Source organism: Bombina bombina, chromosome 2, assembly GCF_027579735.1.
Source record: "Bombina bombina isolate aBomBom1 chromosome 2, aBomBom1.pri, whole genome shotgun sequence".
Lineage (NCBI taxonomy): Eukaryota > Metazoa > Chordata > Amphibia > Anura > Bombinatoridae > Bombina > Bombina bombina.
The window spans coordinates 911,406,638-911,423,033 of NC_069500.1; the positions used below are offsets into that span (position 1 = coordinate 911,406,638).

Here is a 16,396-nt window from a genome sequence, read left to right on the forward strand (position 1 = left end):
TTTCAAAAACGGTACTGTGCCTTTAAGAGAAAAAAAGGCATACACAAACTGCAAAACTGCTTAAAATTACCTCAAATTTTCCGAAATGTTTGCAGTAGACACACTAAGCTATAGTAAGATTGCACGACAAGCAATTTTAACAATTAACCCCCAAATTGGAAAACCGGATTGACAAAGTGCCAAAGACCGGTAAAAACCCTGTCAGCACCTTGCCACAGCTCTGCTGTGGCGCCTACCTGCCCTTAGGGATTGATAATGTGGGGATAAAGCTTCGATTAGGCCCAAGAAGTTCACCAGGACCCTCCAGTGTTGAAACTTGCTGCTTGTCTATAGAAAACAACTGCGCAACTGAGGCACAAAATTAGACCCCGCCCATCTCACTCGATGTTACTGAGGCTTTTAGAAAAAAAATTTCAGCCATGTGGGTTATAAAAACCCCCAAAAAGCCAAGTGTACCCTCAATACAGTTGTTCCTTCAAGTAATAAAAACAGCACTCCCAGAACACACAAATCTTCATCTATCTCCTGCCTGAGAGATATTACACACCGGTACCATTTAAAAATAACAAACTCTTGCTTGCAGAAAAATAAAAACTAACAGTTTATCACTTCTTTCACTTTACCCTTCCTTAGAGCCGGCAAAGAGAATGACTGAGGTGTGGAGTTAAGGGGGGAGCTATATAGACAGCTCTGCTGTGGGTGCTCTCTTTGCCACTTCCTGTTAGGAAGGATAATATCCCACAAGTAAGGATGAAACCGTGGACTCGGCACATCTTGCAAAAGAAACCCTCAGTGATAAGTAGATCAGCACTTCAGCATTCACCTAAATCCATCAAGGAGGAAAACAAATGACTGAGGATTCAGGGTACTGAGAAGGATTTAAAGCATTGGTATGCTTTACTTGACTATTGGAAGCTCGCCATCTGATGAAAACTTTTTCGTCAGCTGTGCAAGTCTGTCACAATCATACCCAAAAAAAGTTGTCACAACTTTATGCCTCTTAGAACTGTAGTAACATACCATTATGCAGAGTTGTTTCCCTGTTATATCAGTACTTTCATTGATAAGAGAATATGGTGCATTATTTAAATCCTGCAATAAAACTTCCTGAATAGATGGACTATGAACATGTTTAAATAGAAATAACATTTTATACAATGGACAGCCAAAAGTCTTTTCCAGATATTTTATGAACTAATTTCCCCAGGTGATCCACTGCTCATGGCAAGCAACGTGCACAGCTAATAAGATAATACATTTCTGTTGACAACCCATATCAAAAAATATTTCTCATGTGGGAAAATGGTGTTGCATTGCAAGGGTGCTTGTTAATTGAGCAGCAGTTTATTTTTTAAATATTTTAAATATTTTTAACATTTACAAAGCTGTCAGGTCTAAGCTTACCTCATGGTACTTTATTATGGTTAATACGTTTCTATAACCAGCATAGCAGCATGACATATCATGTCATTGTTAAAGGTAAACATAATTACACAACAGAATAAATAACCACAAAATACTGAAAGTCCAGCACTCTTGAAAATGCACGCCACCAAGGGTCACTACTTCAGACCCAACACCAGCAAGAGAGTCCAACCGTAGCAGCAAATAAATAATTTATTAAATATCATGTTATAGAACCAAGTAGGAACGTTTCGGGATTGCTCCCTTAAAGGGATACTAAACTAAAATGTTTCCTTTTATGAATCTGATAGATCATGCAATTTTAAACTAATTCTGGATAGCGCTTGCTGATTGGTGGTTACATTTAGCCACCAATCAGCAAAATCAGTATCTAGGCGCTAAACCTAAAATGGTCATGCTTCAAAAAAAAAAAAAAATGAATTCGCAATTCATACAAAAAAATAATTTACACTAAACTATATATATTCTATTTAAAAAAATAAATAAATCGCTAAATCCCAATCTCTGTTCATCCCACCAGGTTCATGTGTACATAACTCATATATCCAAAATGATTCTTGTTGTTTACAATTAACTCTCTATGCCCTCCTCTTTGTGGTTTGGAAATGAAATCAATTATTGGAAAGCTGAGCTGAATTATTGCAATTTTATTCCCAAGAGGATAGAGAGAGTTAATTTCAAAACAATGAGATAATGCATGACATTATGTGTTTAACAATTAGATTTTTATTGGTGGTGGGATTAATGTATGTTTTAGCACCATCTAGTGGTGCTTCTGTATATATATATATATATATATATATATACACACACGTATACAGGTAGCCCTCAGTTTACGCCAGGGTTAGGTTCCAGAAGGAATGGTTGTAAATCAAAACCGTTCCAGGCCCCTGGATAATAAAATAATCACACAACACAGACTTTACTTGCATTTTTTTGCAAACAGTTCTTTCTATGCATTCCAATCTGGACTGATTTATAGACAGGAATATATTGTTCCTTTGAAAGCTGCTCAATAGGTCAGGTCTAGCTAGCTACACTAATTAATTTCAGCCTGCTTGTGTGCTTGGCATGCATATCTTTGCTGCAACACAAGCGGACAGCTCCACCTACTGGCTATTTTAATCAATGTACTGCTTTTCAATAGAAGTTACATGACAAAAAAAAGGTTGTTATTCTGAAACGGTGCAAATTGACAAATTGAACCGTTGTAAACTGAGGGCCACCTGTGTGTATATATATATATATATATATATATATATATATATATATATATATATATATACATACACATACATACATACAGGTGTTTGTTAGTTTGTTTCATAGCATGATTAAGGGGGCAATCCTGAAATGTTGCTACTTTGTTTTATAACTTTTGATATATAATAAAACATTTATATACTGCCAAGATTGGACTATTTTGCTGTATCGAAGTCAGAATGCCAGCCAAGACTAACAGCTAATACTGTGGAATAATGCAATTAATAATAAGTATCAGCTGAATAAAAAGTTTTAAGGTTTTAAGAAGAAATAGCCCATTTTGGACTATAAAAGTGTCATGGGCATCTTTGAAGTGTCTTACAATACTAGTGTTTAATTAACACCTTTTTTTGGAGTTAATTTGAGGACTTTGTAAGAAATCAATGCCTAAAGCTATATCTCTAAAGTACCCTGTCAATGCATATCATACCTTTAATTTGACAGTGATAAACAGTACCATATTTAGTTTACAATACATTCTATGGCTTATTATTGAGCTTACAGATATGAATATTGCATTAATATTTAAATATCTTTAATAAAAGACAAACTGACTTAAAAATTAAAATAAACGCACACAACTAAATTAAATCATTAATAAGCAATTGCATTAACTATTTTATTTGTAAAACATGAAATTAATGTAATTCATACATATCTCTCTTAAAATGTTATTAGATATTTAATTCTGTTTGGCCTGATTAAGGCCGATAAATTATATTAGTTTTGTTTCCAAGAATACAACAGTCCAGTTGAATGCCAATGGTTAATATAAAACATCTGAAAAACATTTCAAAAGGGTTGTGATGGTATATTCTGCCATACCCTCTTTTTAAAATAATCATGGCATATTTATTAAAAAAAAAAAAAAGAAAAAAAAAAAAAAGGAAAATTAACTTGACAAAAAAACAAGGATGTCTCCTCCAGCAAACGGATGTGGAATGCAGCGGTTTCAGTGTGAAGGCACTAACCATACTACAGTCATTTTGGACCAACAAAAAGTAGTCAGGCTGTCTATGTATTGCCCTCAATCTCAATTCAGGACACAATGTTTGGTGAAAGCAAAGGTTTTCACTAGATTATATTAGGATGGTCTACTGTTTTACTGAGTTGCAGAAGAATGGATTCATCTTGGTATATACATTTCACAAGCATCAAGTTAGTAATCTGGCAACAGAACAAAACGTTGTCTATTTTTGTTTGGAGAGACACAATTAACATTGCATAGCAATGTTTAGCATTGGGAAAGGCAGTTTAAAGCACAACTTAGAATGTGGTGCAAGAGTAACGCTGCCAGAGTATACTTTATACAATAGCCCAAAGCACATATACAATAAAATCAGAGATTATCGTCTGCCCAAAATATTTTTATGGTGTTTCATTGTTTTTGTCATAAACATAGCAATAGCTATAAAACCTAAACAGTTCCACTGCTGAAACATTTCTTCATAGCCTTGATTAGCTAATGCTCTATTGCAACGTTACAAATCAGTACAGTTTTTATTTTTAATTAAATGTACTTAAAATAAATCTTAGAACAAAGAATGTTTTTAATTTTCTTCTTCACTGCCAAGGTCATTGTGTTCCTCCTCATCCTCTTCATCATCTTCATCACCGACATCTTCACAATCCAAATCATCATCATCATCTTCATCTTCAATCTGAAGCAACAAATAGCCATTATAAGAAATCATATTCCTAGCAACCGTGCTATCTGGATTTCAGGAATGCTCAGGAAAATAGGAATAAGCTCCCATTATTTAATTACAAAATAACCGTAAGCCCACAAAGATCTTCATCAATTAAAATTACACTGCAACTGGTGTTTTTCCATGCACCACAAGAAACAGAAATTCATTTAGGAAGTAAAATTAATAACATTTTCTTGATCATTTTGTATTCTTTAAATTATTTTTTGTTGACACATTTAAAACTCTGATTTATTATACGACTACCAAAACAGAGAAATAAAACAAATAAGATTGTGCCCTTATGTTACACACACAGTATAGACAGTGAGAGTACTGTAGGCCCAATTCTACACATCAAGTTGGCCCATTGTGTGCTGATGTCTGCATGCAAATAATTTTTAATTTACTTATTTTGAATCTCAAACTACAACAACCTGAACAAAACCCAAAGTTGCTCCCAAACCGTTTACTCTGGAATATCTCTCGAAAATTAGTAGCCAACAATCCACTTTAAAGTGATTTTAAACTCTACCCTTTATAAGAAGAGATTCGGAATGTTAGCAATATTTTAGATGGAGTTTAAGTCATACTTTTTAAGTAGATATGAAATTCAAATACCACGCACTCCGCCACCCACTTCAAAAGTAAGTTTTTCTGTGAGCTAATGGTCTGAATTGTTGTCCAATCAGCGCTCTGGCTACAACAATAGTACCTTAAGGGGAGAGCGCTGATTGGAGAACAATTCACACTATTAGCTCACAGAAAAATTTACTTTTGAAGTGAACGGCGGAGCGGGGGGTATTTTAATTTCATATCTATATTAAAAAAAACATAAATTATGCATACCTGATAATTTAATTTCCATCGTGGGGAGGAGAGTCCACGGCTTCATTCATTAATATTGGGAATTAAGAACCTGGCCATCAGGAGAAGGCAAAGACACCCCAGCCAAAGGCTTAAATACCTCTCCCACTCCCTTCATCCCCCAGTCATTCTGCGGGAACAAGGAACAGTAGGAGAAACATCAGGGTATAAATGGTGCCAGAAGATAAATTAAATTTAGGTCCGCCCAGCGGAGATACGGGCGGGAGCCGTGGACTCTCCTCCCCACGATGGAAATGAAATGATCAAGTAAGCATAATTTATGTTTTCCATCTAAAGGGGAGGAGAATCCACGGCTTCATTCATTACTATTGGGAACATATACCCAAGTTCTAGAGGACACTGAATGAAACCGGGTGGGTAAAAGGTGGACTCTAATCTGAGGGCACCACAGCCTGTAGAACCTTTCTCCCAAAAGCCGCTTCCGTAGAAGCAAAAACGTCAAATTTGTAAAACTTTGTAAAAGTATGTAAGGAAGACCAAGTAGCCGCATTACAAATCGGCTCCATAGAGGCCTCATTTTTGAAGGCCCAATATGAAGCCACTGCCGTGATCCACTGAGGAGGCTTATGTCCCGCTGTCTCGTAAGCCAAACGGATCAAGCTCCTCAGCCAAAAAGACAAAGAAGTAGCAGAAGCTCTCTGTCTCCTGCGCTTTCCTGCATACACGACAAAAAGGGATGTAGATTGTCTGAAGTCCTTTGTAGCCTGAAGATAGAATTTCAGGGCACGGACCACATCTACATTATGAAGTAACCGCTCCATCGAAGAAGAAGGGTTAGGGCACAGAGAAGGAACAACTATTTCCTGATTAAATGTTATGATTGAACACCACCTTGGGAAGAATTCCCAAGCCAGTGCGAAGAACAGCCTTACCCACATAAAAAACCAGATAAGGGGGCCCATGTTGCAAAGCCGCCAGTTCAGATATTTTGCGAGCCGATGCAATGGACAACAAAAAAAGAACCTTCCAGGGACACTGAACCCAATTTTTTTCTTTTGTGATTCCGATAGAGCATGCAATTTTGAGCAACTTTCTAATTTACTCCTATTATCATTTTTTCTTCATTCTCTTGCTATCTTTATTTGAAAAAGAAGGCATCTAAGCTTTTTTTCTTGGTTCAGTACCCTGGACAGCACTTTTTTATTGGTGGATATGGAAATGTATCCACCGATCAGCAAAGACAAACCAGGTTGTTCACCAAAAATGGGCCGGCATCTAAACTTACATTCTTGCATTTCAAATAAAGATACCAAGAGAATAAAGAAAAATTGATAATAGGAGTAAATTAGAAAGTTTTTTAAAATTTCATGCTCTATCTGAATCATGAAAGAAAAAATTTGGGTTCAGTGTCCCTTTAATGTCAAGAGAATGGATAGGCTCAAACGGAACCTGCTGCAAAATGCTAAGGACCAAGTTTAAGCTCCATGGGGGAGCAGACTGCTTAAAAACAGGCCTTATTTGAGACAGAGTCTGAACAAAGGATTGAATGTCAGCGAGTTCAGAGTCTCCTGTGCAACAAAACAGACAATGCCGAAATCTGTCTCTTTAAGGAACTAGCGGAAAGTCCCTTCTCCAAACCCTCTTGAAGAAAGAACAGAATTCTGGAAACCCTCACCTTGTGCCAAGGGTATCCATGTTTCTCACACCAGGTCAAATAAGTCCACTACACCTTATGGTAAATGTGCTGAGTGACTGGCTTTCTTGCCTGAACTAGAGTGTCAATCACACTTTCAGAAAGACCTCTCCTGGCTAGGACTAAGCGTTCAATCTCCACGCAGTCAGTCTCAGAGAAACGAGATTTTGATGTTGGAAAGGACCATGTTCCAGCAGATTCCTGCGACAGGGTAACCTCCACGGTGGAGAGGATGACATCCCCACCAGATTCGCAAACCATGTCCTCCACAGCCACGAAGGAGCAATCAGAATGGTCGACGCTCTCCTCTGCTTTATGTGTGCCACTATACGAGGTAGAAGTGGTAAGGGAGGAAAAATGTATGCTAGATCGAACCCCCAAGGCACCGCTAATGCATCTATCAGTTCTGCCTGGGGGTCCCTCGACCTTGACCCGTATCGGTGTGCAATTGAGTCTGGACGCCATGAGATCTATCTCCAGCATCCCCCATCTGAGACAAATTTCTGCAAACACCTTGGGGTGAAGAGACTATTCCCCCGGATGTAATGTTTGCCTGCTGAGGAAGTCTGCTTCCCAAATGTCCACACCCGGAATGTGGATCACCAAAAGCAAGCAGCTGTGGGCCTCCGCCCATTCCAGGATCCGAGACACCTCCCTCATTGCGAGGGAGCTCCTCGTACCTCGATGGTTGATGTAAGCCACCGAGGTAATGTTGTCCGTCTGAAACCTTATGAAGTTGAACGCCCCCAGGCGGGGGCCACGCCTTCAGAGCATTGTAGATCGCTTCAAGATGCAGGATATTTATCGGTAAAAGGGTCTCCAGCCGAGACCATTTTTCCTGTGTCATCCTGGCACCCCAGACAGCTCCCCATCCCGCCAGACTCGCGTCCGTGGTCACAACCTCCCAGGACGGTCTCAAGAAGGATGTCCCCATGGACAGTTGATCCACCAAGAGAGGGAGGTCTGAGCCCGCACATCCATGGATATCAGCTGTGACAGATCTGAACGATCGCCGTTCCACTGCCTCAACATGCATAATTGAAGAGGCCTGAGAGGAAACCTGGCAAATGGAATGATGTCTATGCTGGAGACCATGAGCCCGATCACCTCCATACGATCGTGCCCAGAAACTCCACCCTGGTGCTGGGTACCAGGGAGCTCTGTCTGGAGTTTACCTTCCAACTGTGAGATTGAAGCAATAGGAGCAGAGACCTTGAATGGTCCACTGCCAGACTGAAGGACGGCGCCTGAACCAGGATGTCATCCAGATAAGGCCCCACCACAATGCCCCTGGATCTGGCCACTGCAAGCAGAGTTTCTTTGTGAAAACTCTCGGGGGCCGTCGCCAGGCCAAAAGGAAGGGCCACAAACTGGAAGTGCTGATCCAGAAAAGCAAATCTCAGGAACTTGAAGTGGTCCCTGTGAATTAGAACATGAAGGTAGGCATCCTTCAGATCTATTGTGGTCATGAAATGCCCCTCTTGAACTAGGGGCAAAATGGACCTGATTGTGTCCATTTTGAACGATGGAACGGACAAAAACTTGTTTAAACATTTAAGATCCAAAACCAGGCGGAACGTGCTCTCCTTTTTTGGAACTACGAACAGAATTTAATAATACCCTAGGACCCCTTACTGCAAGGGGTACTTGTACGATAACACCTAGAGAGGAAAGATCCCTCACACATCCTAGAAAGGCCTCTTTTTTTTCAAGCCTCGATGACAGGTTTGACACAAGGAATCTGCCCCTGGGTGGAAAGGACTTGAACCCTATCCTGTACCCCTGGGAGACAATCTCCAGAACCCAGGGGTCCTGAACATCCTGCAACCAGGCTTCGGTCCGTAGACATGTCGGGGGCCGCCCCTTTATGCTGACGTGGGCTTCTTGTTCTGTTTGGACTTGTTCCAAGACTGAGCAGGTTTCCATGTTCCCTTGGATTGCTCCGCTTAAGCAGCGGGCTGCTGGCGCTGGGTCCTTTCTGCACGAAAGGAACGAAAAGTAGGTCCTTTAGGTTTAGCTTTCTTATCCTGGGGTACGAAGGCACCCTTACCTCCCGTAACCGTGGATATGATCGAGTCCAGGCCTGGACCGAACAGAATCTTTCCTTGAAAAAGCAGGGACAGCAACCTCAATTTGGAGGTCATGTCCGCCGACCAAGATTTTACCCACAAGGCTCTGGGCGCTAAAACCAAAAACCCTGACACCTTAGCATTCAGGCCAATAATATGCATATTGGCGTTGCAAATGAAAGAATTGGCTACCTTCAAAGCCTTAATCTTTTCCTGCACCTCTTCGAAAGAGGGTTCACCCTCAATCATTTCACACCACATATAACGCAGCTCCAGCAACCACGGCTACGGCTGCCGCCAGCTGAAAAACAAAGCCTGTGTGCTGAAACATCTTTCTCAGCATGTTCTCCAACTTTTTATCCATGGGCTCTTTCAACGACGAACTATCCTCTAGGGGAATAGTCATTTGCTTAGTGAGCATGGAGATGGCCCCATCCACCCTAGGAATGGTCCCCCACAGCTCCAACTGAGCCTCCGGAACGGGGAAAAGGTCCTTAAAGGACGAGGAAGGTGAAAAGAAAGAACCTAATCGAGCCCATTCGTTCTTGATAATGTTAGCCATCTTTATAGGGACCGGGAAGGTCTGGGGTACCACCCTGTCCTCATAAACCTTATCTAGCTTAGGGAAAGAAGGTTTCTACTGAAGCTTCTGCTCCGGAACCTCCAGAGTAGCAAGCACTTGCTTTAGTAAAAAGTGCAAATTCTCCATCTTAAACCTATAGCCAGGCTCCTCTGCAGGAGCTTGAGATGACGCGGATTCCAACCCAGACGGGGCCCCCTCCGATGCGCTGGAGTGGGCCTTGTCCTCAAACCACTCCGTAGGAGCTTCCGACATGGACAAATCCTGGGTCTGACCGCTTTGAAAGGCCCTACGCTTGCGCTTAGCAAAACGTGGTGAGGCGTGGATCACTTTAGAAACCGCCGTCTGCAGTTGATCCGCAAAATCTGGCACCAACAAATCTCTCCCGAAGGAGCAACAGTCGAACCCCGGGGTGCTGCTTGTGCAATAGGGGACTTAACTCGGGAACACACCTCACGGGACGGAGAACCCTCAGAGGTGGACGGCTCAGTGGTACTAGACATTCTTTTAGTCTTAGATGTCTCGACCCTCTCAAGGCATGTGGAACATAATTGGGCAGGCTGGTCTACCGGAAACTCACAATAAACACATGTATGAGACTTAGTTAGAAAGGGAGTACCCTCTAACGCGTAAGAATCCTCCATAGCTTGCGCTTTTAGAGGAATAAAAGAGAAACTAACAGGCACCTTCATAACCGCCAATGGCCGGGGTACTCACCACCTCCTATGAACCGGACTACAGAAACCGCTTTGTCTCCTCCATCATAGATCAGACCGGAAGTGAAGAGGCCCCACCCAGTCACACGGGTGCCTCGCAGGACCGCCCCTGCCTAAAGGAGAAAAAAAGGCTGCGCAAAACTCCCGGGGAAAAAAACCTGATAGTTCCACGCATTGCCAGAGCCTCATCCCGCACAATCTCAGCAATGACACAATAAACAATATCATGTATAACCCCCCCCCCCCCCCCGTTCAATAATCCCCCTACCAGGAATATTAACCCATGATTCTGTAAAGATAAAAGGCGCCACACTGTGACCCTGTCTTCTATGTTAACATTGTGTATAAAATGAAACAATCTTACCACAATCCACGCCGTGGAACAAGAACACGGCCCTTCAAGTGTGACAGGTCATAGCAGTGCTCCTGACATGGACTTTAGAGAAGCAGTCTGCGAAACTCGTCAACGTCGATTGCTGTAGGAGTTCTTAACATGAGTCGGGATGGTTTTGCAAGAGAGACTCTCCCTGCATCTCCTGACTCTAACTTTCACCCAAGCCCTCACTGAGAAGCCTTATAGGGCTACTTAAACTCCTGTCCCATTGCAAAGAGTAATACCCTCCATAAGAGACCTCTGAATCTTCAACACCTCTCTGCCACCTCCTGTGACAAAAGGCAAAGAATGACTGGGGGATTAGGGGAGTAGGAGAGATATTTAAGCCTTTGGCTGGGGTGTTTTTGCCTTCTCCTGGTGGCCAGGTTCTTAATTCCCAATAGTAATAAATGAAGCTGTGGACTCTCCTCCCCTTTAGATGGAAATAAGTTATAGCACATCGTCATTACAACTGATAAATTAAACTCCATCTAAAATATTGCTAACATTCCGGATCTGTTTTTATAAAGGGGAGAGTTTACCATCACTTTAAATACTTTCAATGTGCACTATGTTCCCTTACTAAAGCCAGAAACTGGTTAATGTTATCTCCCAGATAAATAATGATTACATTATTTCCAGATTGATTTTAAATCAAAAGGTTGCTTAGATAAATGGAATAATTCTGGGTATAGAAGCTAGGCTGAAGGTTCCAAATTAGTAATTTGATTGTATTTAATTTTTTAAAGAGAAAATAATACTAATAATTTTATGTAAGCATCCGTTAAATCTTCAGTGGTCATGGATTGCTCTTTTTCATCAACCACTTGGAGCATCAAATACATTGGATTTTGAAAATTTAAAATGTGCTTATGAAAATGTAAATAAAATTTGATTTACCATTCTCTCACCATTTTCTCCATATGTATCCCATTTATCTACTGTATATGGGTAATAATCACATGAAACAGAAAAAAGCTGCAATAGATTTCCCTCTTAAAGGGACATAATACTCATATGCTAAATTCCTTGAAAGAAAAAAAAAAAGATATTTTACTTCACAACTTCCTCAGCTCACCAGAGTAAGTGTTGTGTAAAAAGTTATCTTTCAGTTACTGCCCAGCTGCAGGTTAAAAAAAAGAAGAAAAAAAAAGAAAGAAATGTCAGCAGCCAATTAGCATCAGTAGTGCTGAGGTCATGAACTCTTTTACTGTGATCTCAGGAGATTTCACTTAACGCTCCTAGTAAACTTCCTTAAACTGAATAGGGAAATAACATGAGTGTGCATGAGGCTTGCTCCCTTGCAGATCCTGGGACAGGCAAACTGATTTGCTGCTTTAAGTCCTTTACAATGGGGTGTAGATACTTAGGACATTTTGAGGTCAAATATCTTTCTTTTTTACATAGAGATGTTCAGGTGATATTTTCTAGTAAGCTTTTTACAGCTATGCTGCATCACTTTCAAGTGTTTCAACATTTGGGTATCATGGCCCTTTAAAGGGACACTAAAGCCAATTTTTTTCTTTAATTATTCAGATAGAACATGCAATTTTAAGCAACTTTCTATTTTACTGCTATTATAACTTTTTCTTCATTCTCTGGCTATCTTTATTTAAAAATCAGGAATGTAAAGCATAAGAGCCGGCCCATTTTTAGTTGAGAACCTGGGTTATGCTTGCTTATTGGTTTGCCAAGTGTATCCACCAATAAGCAAGCGCTATCCATGGTGCTGAACCTAATATGGGCTGGCTCCTAAGCTTTAAATTCCTACTTTTTAAATAAAGATAGCAAGAGAACAAATAAAAATTGATAGTAGGAATAAATTAGAAGTTTCTTAAAATTGCATGCTCTATCTGAATCATTTAAGAAAAAAAATGGATTTATTATCCCTTTCAGTTAGATCTTCTTAAAAAAAAGATTTATTCATTCTTCCATTCCACTGGCATGATACCAAGTCATGTGAAATAACAATATATGTGATATATATATATATATATATATATATATATATATATATTAAAAAAAAAACTTACTGTCTGTCCAAGTTCTTTTAATTGTCTCTTTAAACCAGATATTTTCTGATCTTGATCAGCTAAAAGGACCAGAAGGTCATCTTGTTCTTTCTTAGAGTCTGAGAGGTCTTGCTCCAGTTTGACCTTTTCTTCTTGTAAAATGGCTGCTGTACTGTTTGCAGAATCTAGCTGTTGCCGTAGTGATGATCTCTCCTCAGACACAGTTTTCAGCTCTTCCTAGAAAGTCAAATAAAATGTTCCTACAGTTGCTTGTTCTTTGGCATACCTTGCAAAATCAATTAAAAAATTGAATGCAAAATACTACTACGTGCATTTTTTCTGGATTGTGAAGACAGTAAAGATTTTGGTATTTAGTATTAACAAATGTCTTGTCATCAAGCTTTATGTTTTTACCTCATTACATAGAAAGACTAACCTTCAAACCTACAATCTCTTGCATCAAAGTTGCAATTTTCTCTTCAAATTCATTATTTTTGCAAGCTGTTGGAATTGTATGGTCACCTGATGCAACAGCTGGTGCCTGTTAATAAACAAACAATTGAGACAAGACATTTTTTTTTAAAACACATGAAACAATATAATTATTTTCTTAAAGTAACATTAAATAAAAGTTGAAGATGAAAGCTCACATACATTATCTTCTATTTTTTGAAGAAGCTCTGTTCTTTCTGTTTGAAGTCTGTTGATCTCCATAGATTGCACATGTAACTGGGATCTAAGAGTTTCCAGCTCCTTCAAGAAAAACAAACAAAAACAAGGCATTATATTAAGTTATACTGTGTGAGTTCTGTATAGCTGATTTACGTGTTACCTCCTATAAGAATCAGGCAAAATAACTATTAGCACCACCTTTTCCTTAACCCTTATTTTATTACCCTTGAACAGGATAACATAATGCAGTAAAGTTTTCTATCATGAATGTGACAGAGCAGAAGTTAAAAAAGAAGAGAAAAAAATGATGCTTACCTGATAAATGTATTTATTTCCGGATACAGTGAGTTCACGGAATCATCAATTACTGTTGGGAATATCTCTCCTGGCCAGCAGGAGGCAAAGAGCACCACAGCAAAGCTGTTAAATGTCACTTCCCTTCCCACAATCCCCAGTGATTCGACCGAAGGAAAAAACACAAAGTGTAGAGGTGCCTGAGGTTAAAGTTAAAAATAGCTGTCTTAAAGGGCGGGACGTGGACTCACCGTATCCGGAAAGAAATGTATCAGGTAAGCATTAATTTTGTTTTCTTTCCTAAGATACGGTGAGTCCACGGAATCATCAATTACTGTTGGGAACCAATACCCAAGCTAGAGGACACCGATGATTAGGGGGACACAAGACTGTTAACCTAAACAGAAGGCACCACTGCTTGAAGAAACTTTCTCTGAAAAGAACCTCAGCCGAGGCAAAAGTATCCAATTTGTAAAATTTGGACAGGGTATGCAGAGAAGACCAAGTTTCAGCCTTGCAAATACGTTCCACAGAAGCTTCATTTTTGAAAACCCAAGAAGAAGAGACAGCCCTAGTGGAATGAGCTGTAATTCTCTCAGGAGACAGCTGCACAGCAGTCTCATAAGCAAATCCAATTATACTTCTCAACCAGACAGAAAGAGAAGTTGCAGAAGCTTTCTGACCATAACATTTCCCAGAGAAACAAGCAAATAGGGCAGAAGACTGGCAAAAATCCTTAGTCGCCTGTAAATAAAATTTTAAAGCACGCACAACCTCCAAGTTGTGCAACAAACGTTCTTCAGAAAAGAAGAACTATGACAAAGAGAAGGAACAACAATTTCCTGATTAAAATTTCTGTCCAAAACCACTTTAGGAAGGAACCTAACTTAGTACGAATTACCGCCACATCAGCAAGAAAGATAAGGCGAATCACACTGCAAAGCTGAGAGTTCCGGACACTCTCAGAGCAGAAGAGATGGCAATAAGAAACAAAACCTTCCAAGAAAACAACTTAATATCTATGGAATGCAATGGCTCAAACGGATCTTGCTGCAAAACTTTAAGAACAAAAGTTAAGGCTCCCAGAAGGAGCAACAGACTTAAACACAGGCCTGATTCTGACCAAGGCCTGACAAAAAGATTGCACATCTTGCACGTCCGCCAAACGCTTATGCAGCAAGAATAGATAATGCAGAAATCTGACCCTTCAGCGAACTGACTGACAAAACCTTTCTCCAGACCTTCCTGTAGAAAGGACAAAATTCTAAGAATCCTGACCCTACTCCAAGAGTAGCCCTTGGATTCACACCAATAAAGATATTTAAGCCATATCTTATGGTAAATCTTACTCGTAACAGGCTTGCAAGCCTGAATCACGGTCTCAATGACCGACTCAGAAAAACCAAGCTTAGACAGAACTAAGCCTTCAATCTCCATGCAGTCAGCTTCAGATAAATAAAAATTTGGATGAAAGAAGGGACCCTGAATCAGAAGGTCCTTTCTCAGAGGCAGTCTCCAAGGTGGAAGAGATGACATCTCCACTAGGTCTGCATACCAGATCCTGCGAGGCCACGCAGGGACTACTAGAAATACCAACGCTCTATCCTGTTTGATACGAGCAATGACTTGTGGAAGGAGAGCAAACGGAGGAAACAGGTATGCCAGCCTGAAATCCCAAGGAACCGCCAGAGCATCTATCAGAGCAGCCTGTGGATCTCTTGACTTCAAACCGTACAATGGAAGCTTGGCATTTTGCCGAGACGCCATCAGATCCAACTCCAGCACCCCCCATTTGAGGGTTAAGTTGGAGAACACCTCCAGATGGAGCTCCCACTCCCCAGGATGAAAAGTCTGTCTGCTCAGGAAATCCGCTTCCCAGCTGTCCACTCCTGGAATGTGGATGGAAGATAGACAGCAATTGTGAGCTTCCGCCTACTGAACAATCCAAGTCACCGCCTACTGAACAATCCAAGTCACCTCCTACATGGCTAAGGAACTCAGAGTTCCTCCCTGGTGGTTGATGTAAACCATTGAGGTGATATTGTCCGACTGGAACCAAGCTAAGGACAACTGAGGCCAAGTCTACAGAGCATTGTAAATCACTCTCAACTCCAAGATGTGAAAGAGGAGAGCAGACACTTCCGAGTCCATAAACAAGACCCAGACTGCTTCCCAGCTCAGCAGGTTGGCGTCCGTGGTCACATCACCCAGGAATGTCTCTAGAAGCACGCAGACCCTGAGACAGATACTCCTGAGAAACCACTATGGGAGAGAGTTTCTTGTCGACTGATCTAGATCTATCCTCTGAGACATATCTGAATGTTCTCCATTTTATGGAAAATAGCAAAGGGAATGATGTCCATGATAAGCATCAGACCCAATTCCCTCCATACATTGAGACACTGAAAAGTGAAGGAAAAATCAACTGCAGCTAGATCCAAACTTCCAACCTTCTGTTTGCAAAATGGCTAAGCTATTTACCGGACCACAAAAGCTTGCTGTTGGCCGGACAGTAGACTGCAGAGAAAGGAAAAGGAATAAATCCTTGATTATCTGACCTCTGTTAGAAATCTTCTCCTAGATAGAGAATCTATTAAGATCCCCAAATAAATCACCCTTGTAGATGGAACAAGGGAACTCTTCTCCAGATTCATTACCCATCCGTGTGAAAGTAGATTGGACAAGATCTCTTGAAAAGAGAGTTTGCTCGAAGAAGGATGATACCTGAATCATATATTGTCCAGAAGAGCGCCCTTGCAATACCCCAAGACTTAAGTCTTTCT

At 40.5% G+C, this 16,396-nt stretch overlaps 1 protein-coding gene across 2 annotated transcripts in view; it reads right to left on the bottom strand.

Moving 5' to 3' along the window:
- Positions 1-3,274: 3,274 nt before the first annotated feature.
- Positions 3,275-16,396, bottom strand: part of USO1 (USO1 vesicle transport factor) — a 219,247-nt gene continuing 206,125 nt past the window's right edge. For both annotated transcript variants that reach the window (XM_053703305.1, XM_053703306.1), the window contains 4 exons: positions 13,302-13,400; positions 13,084-13,188; positions 12,669-12,884; positions 3,275-4,349 (listed from right to left, as the gene is read on the bottom strand). In XM_053703305.1, the coding sequence (XP_053559280.1) occupies positions 4,239-4,349; positions 12,669-12,884; positions 13,084-13,188; positions 13,302-13,400 (531 nt within the window). In that variant the 3' untranslated portion in view covers positions 3,275-4,238. The remainder of the gene's footprint in view (positions 4,350-12,668; positions 12,885-13,083; positions 13,189-13,301; positions 13,401-16,396) is intronic.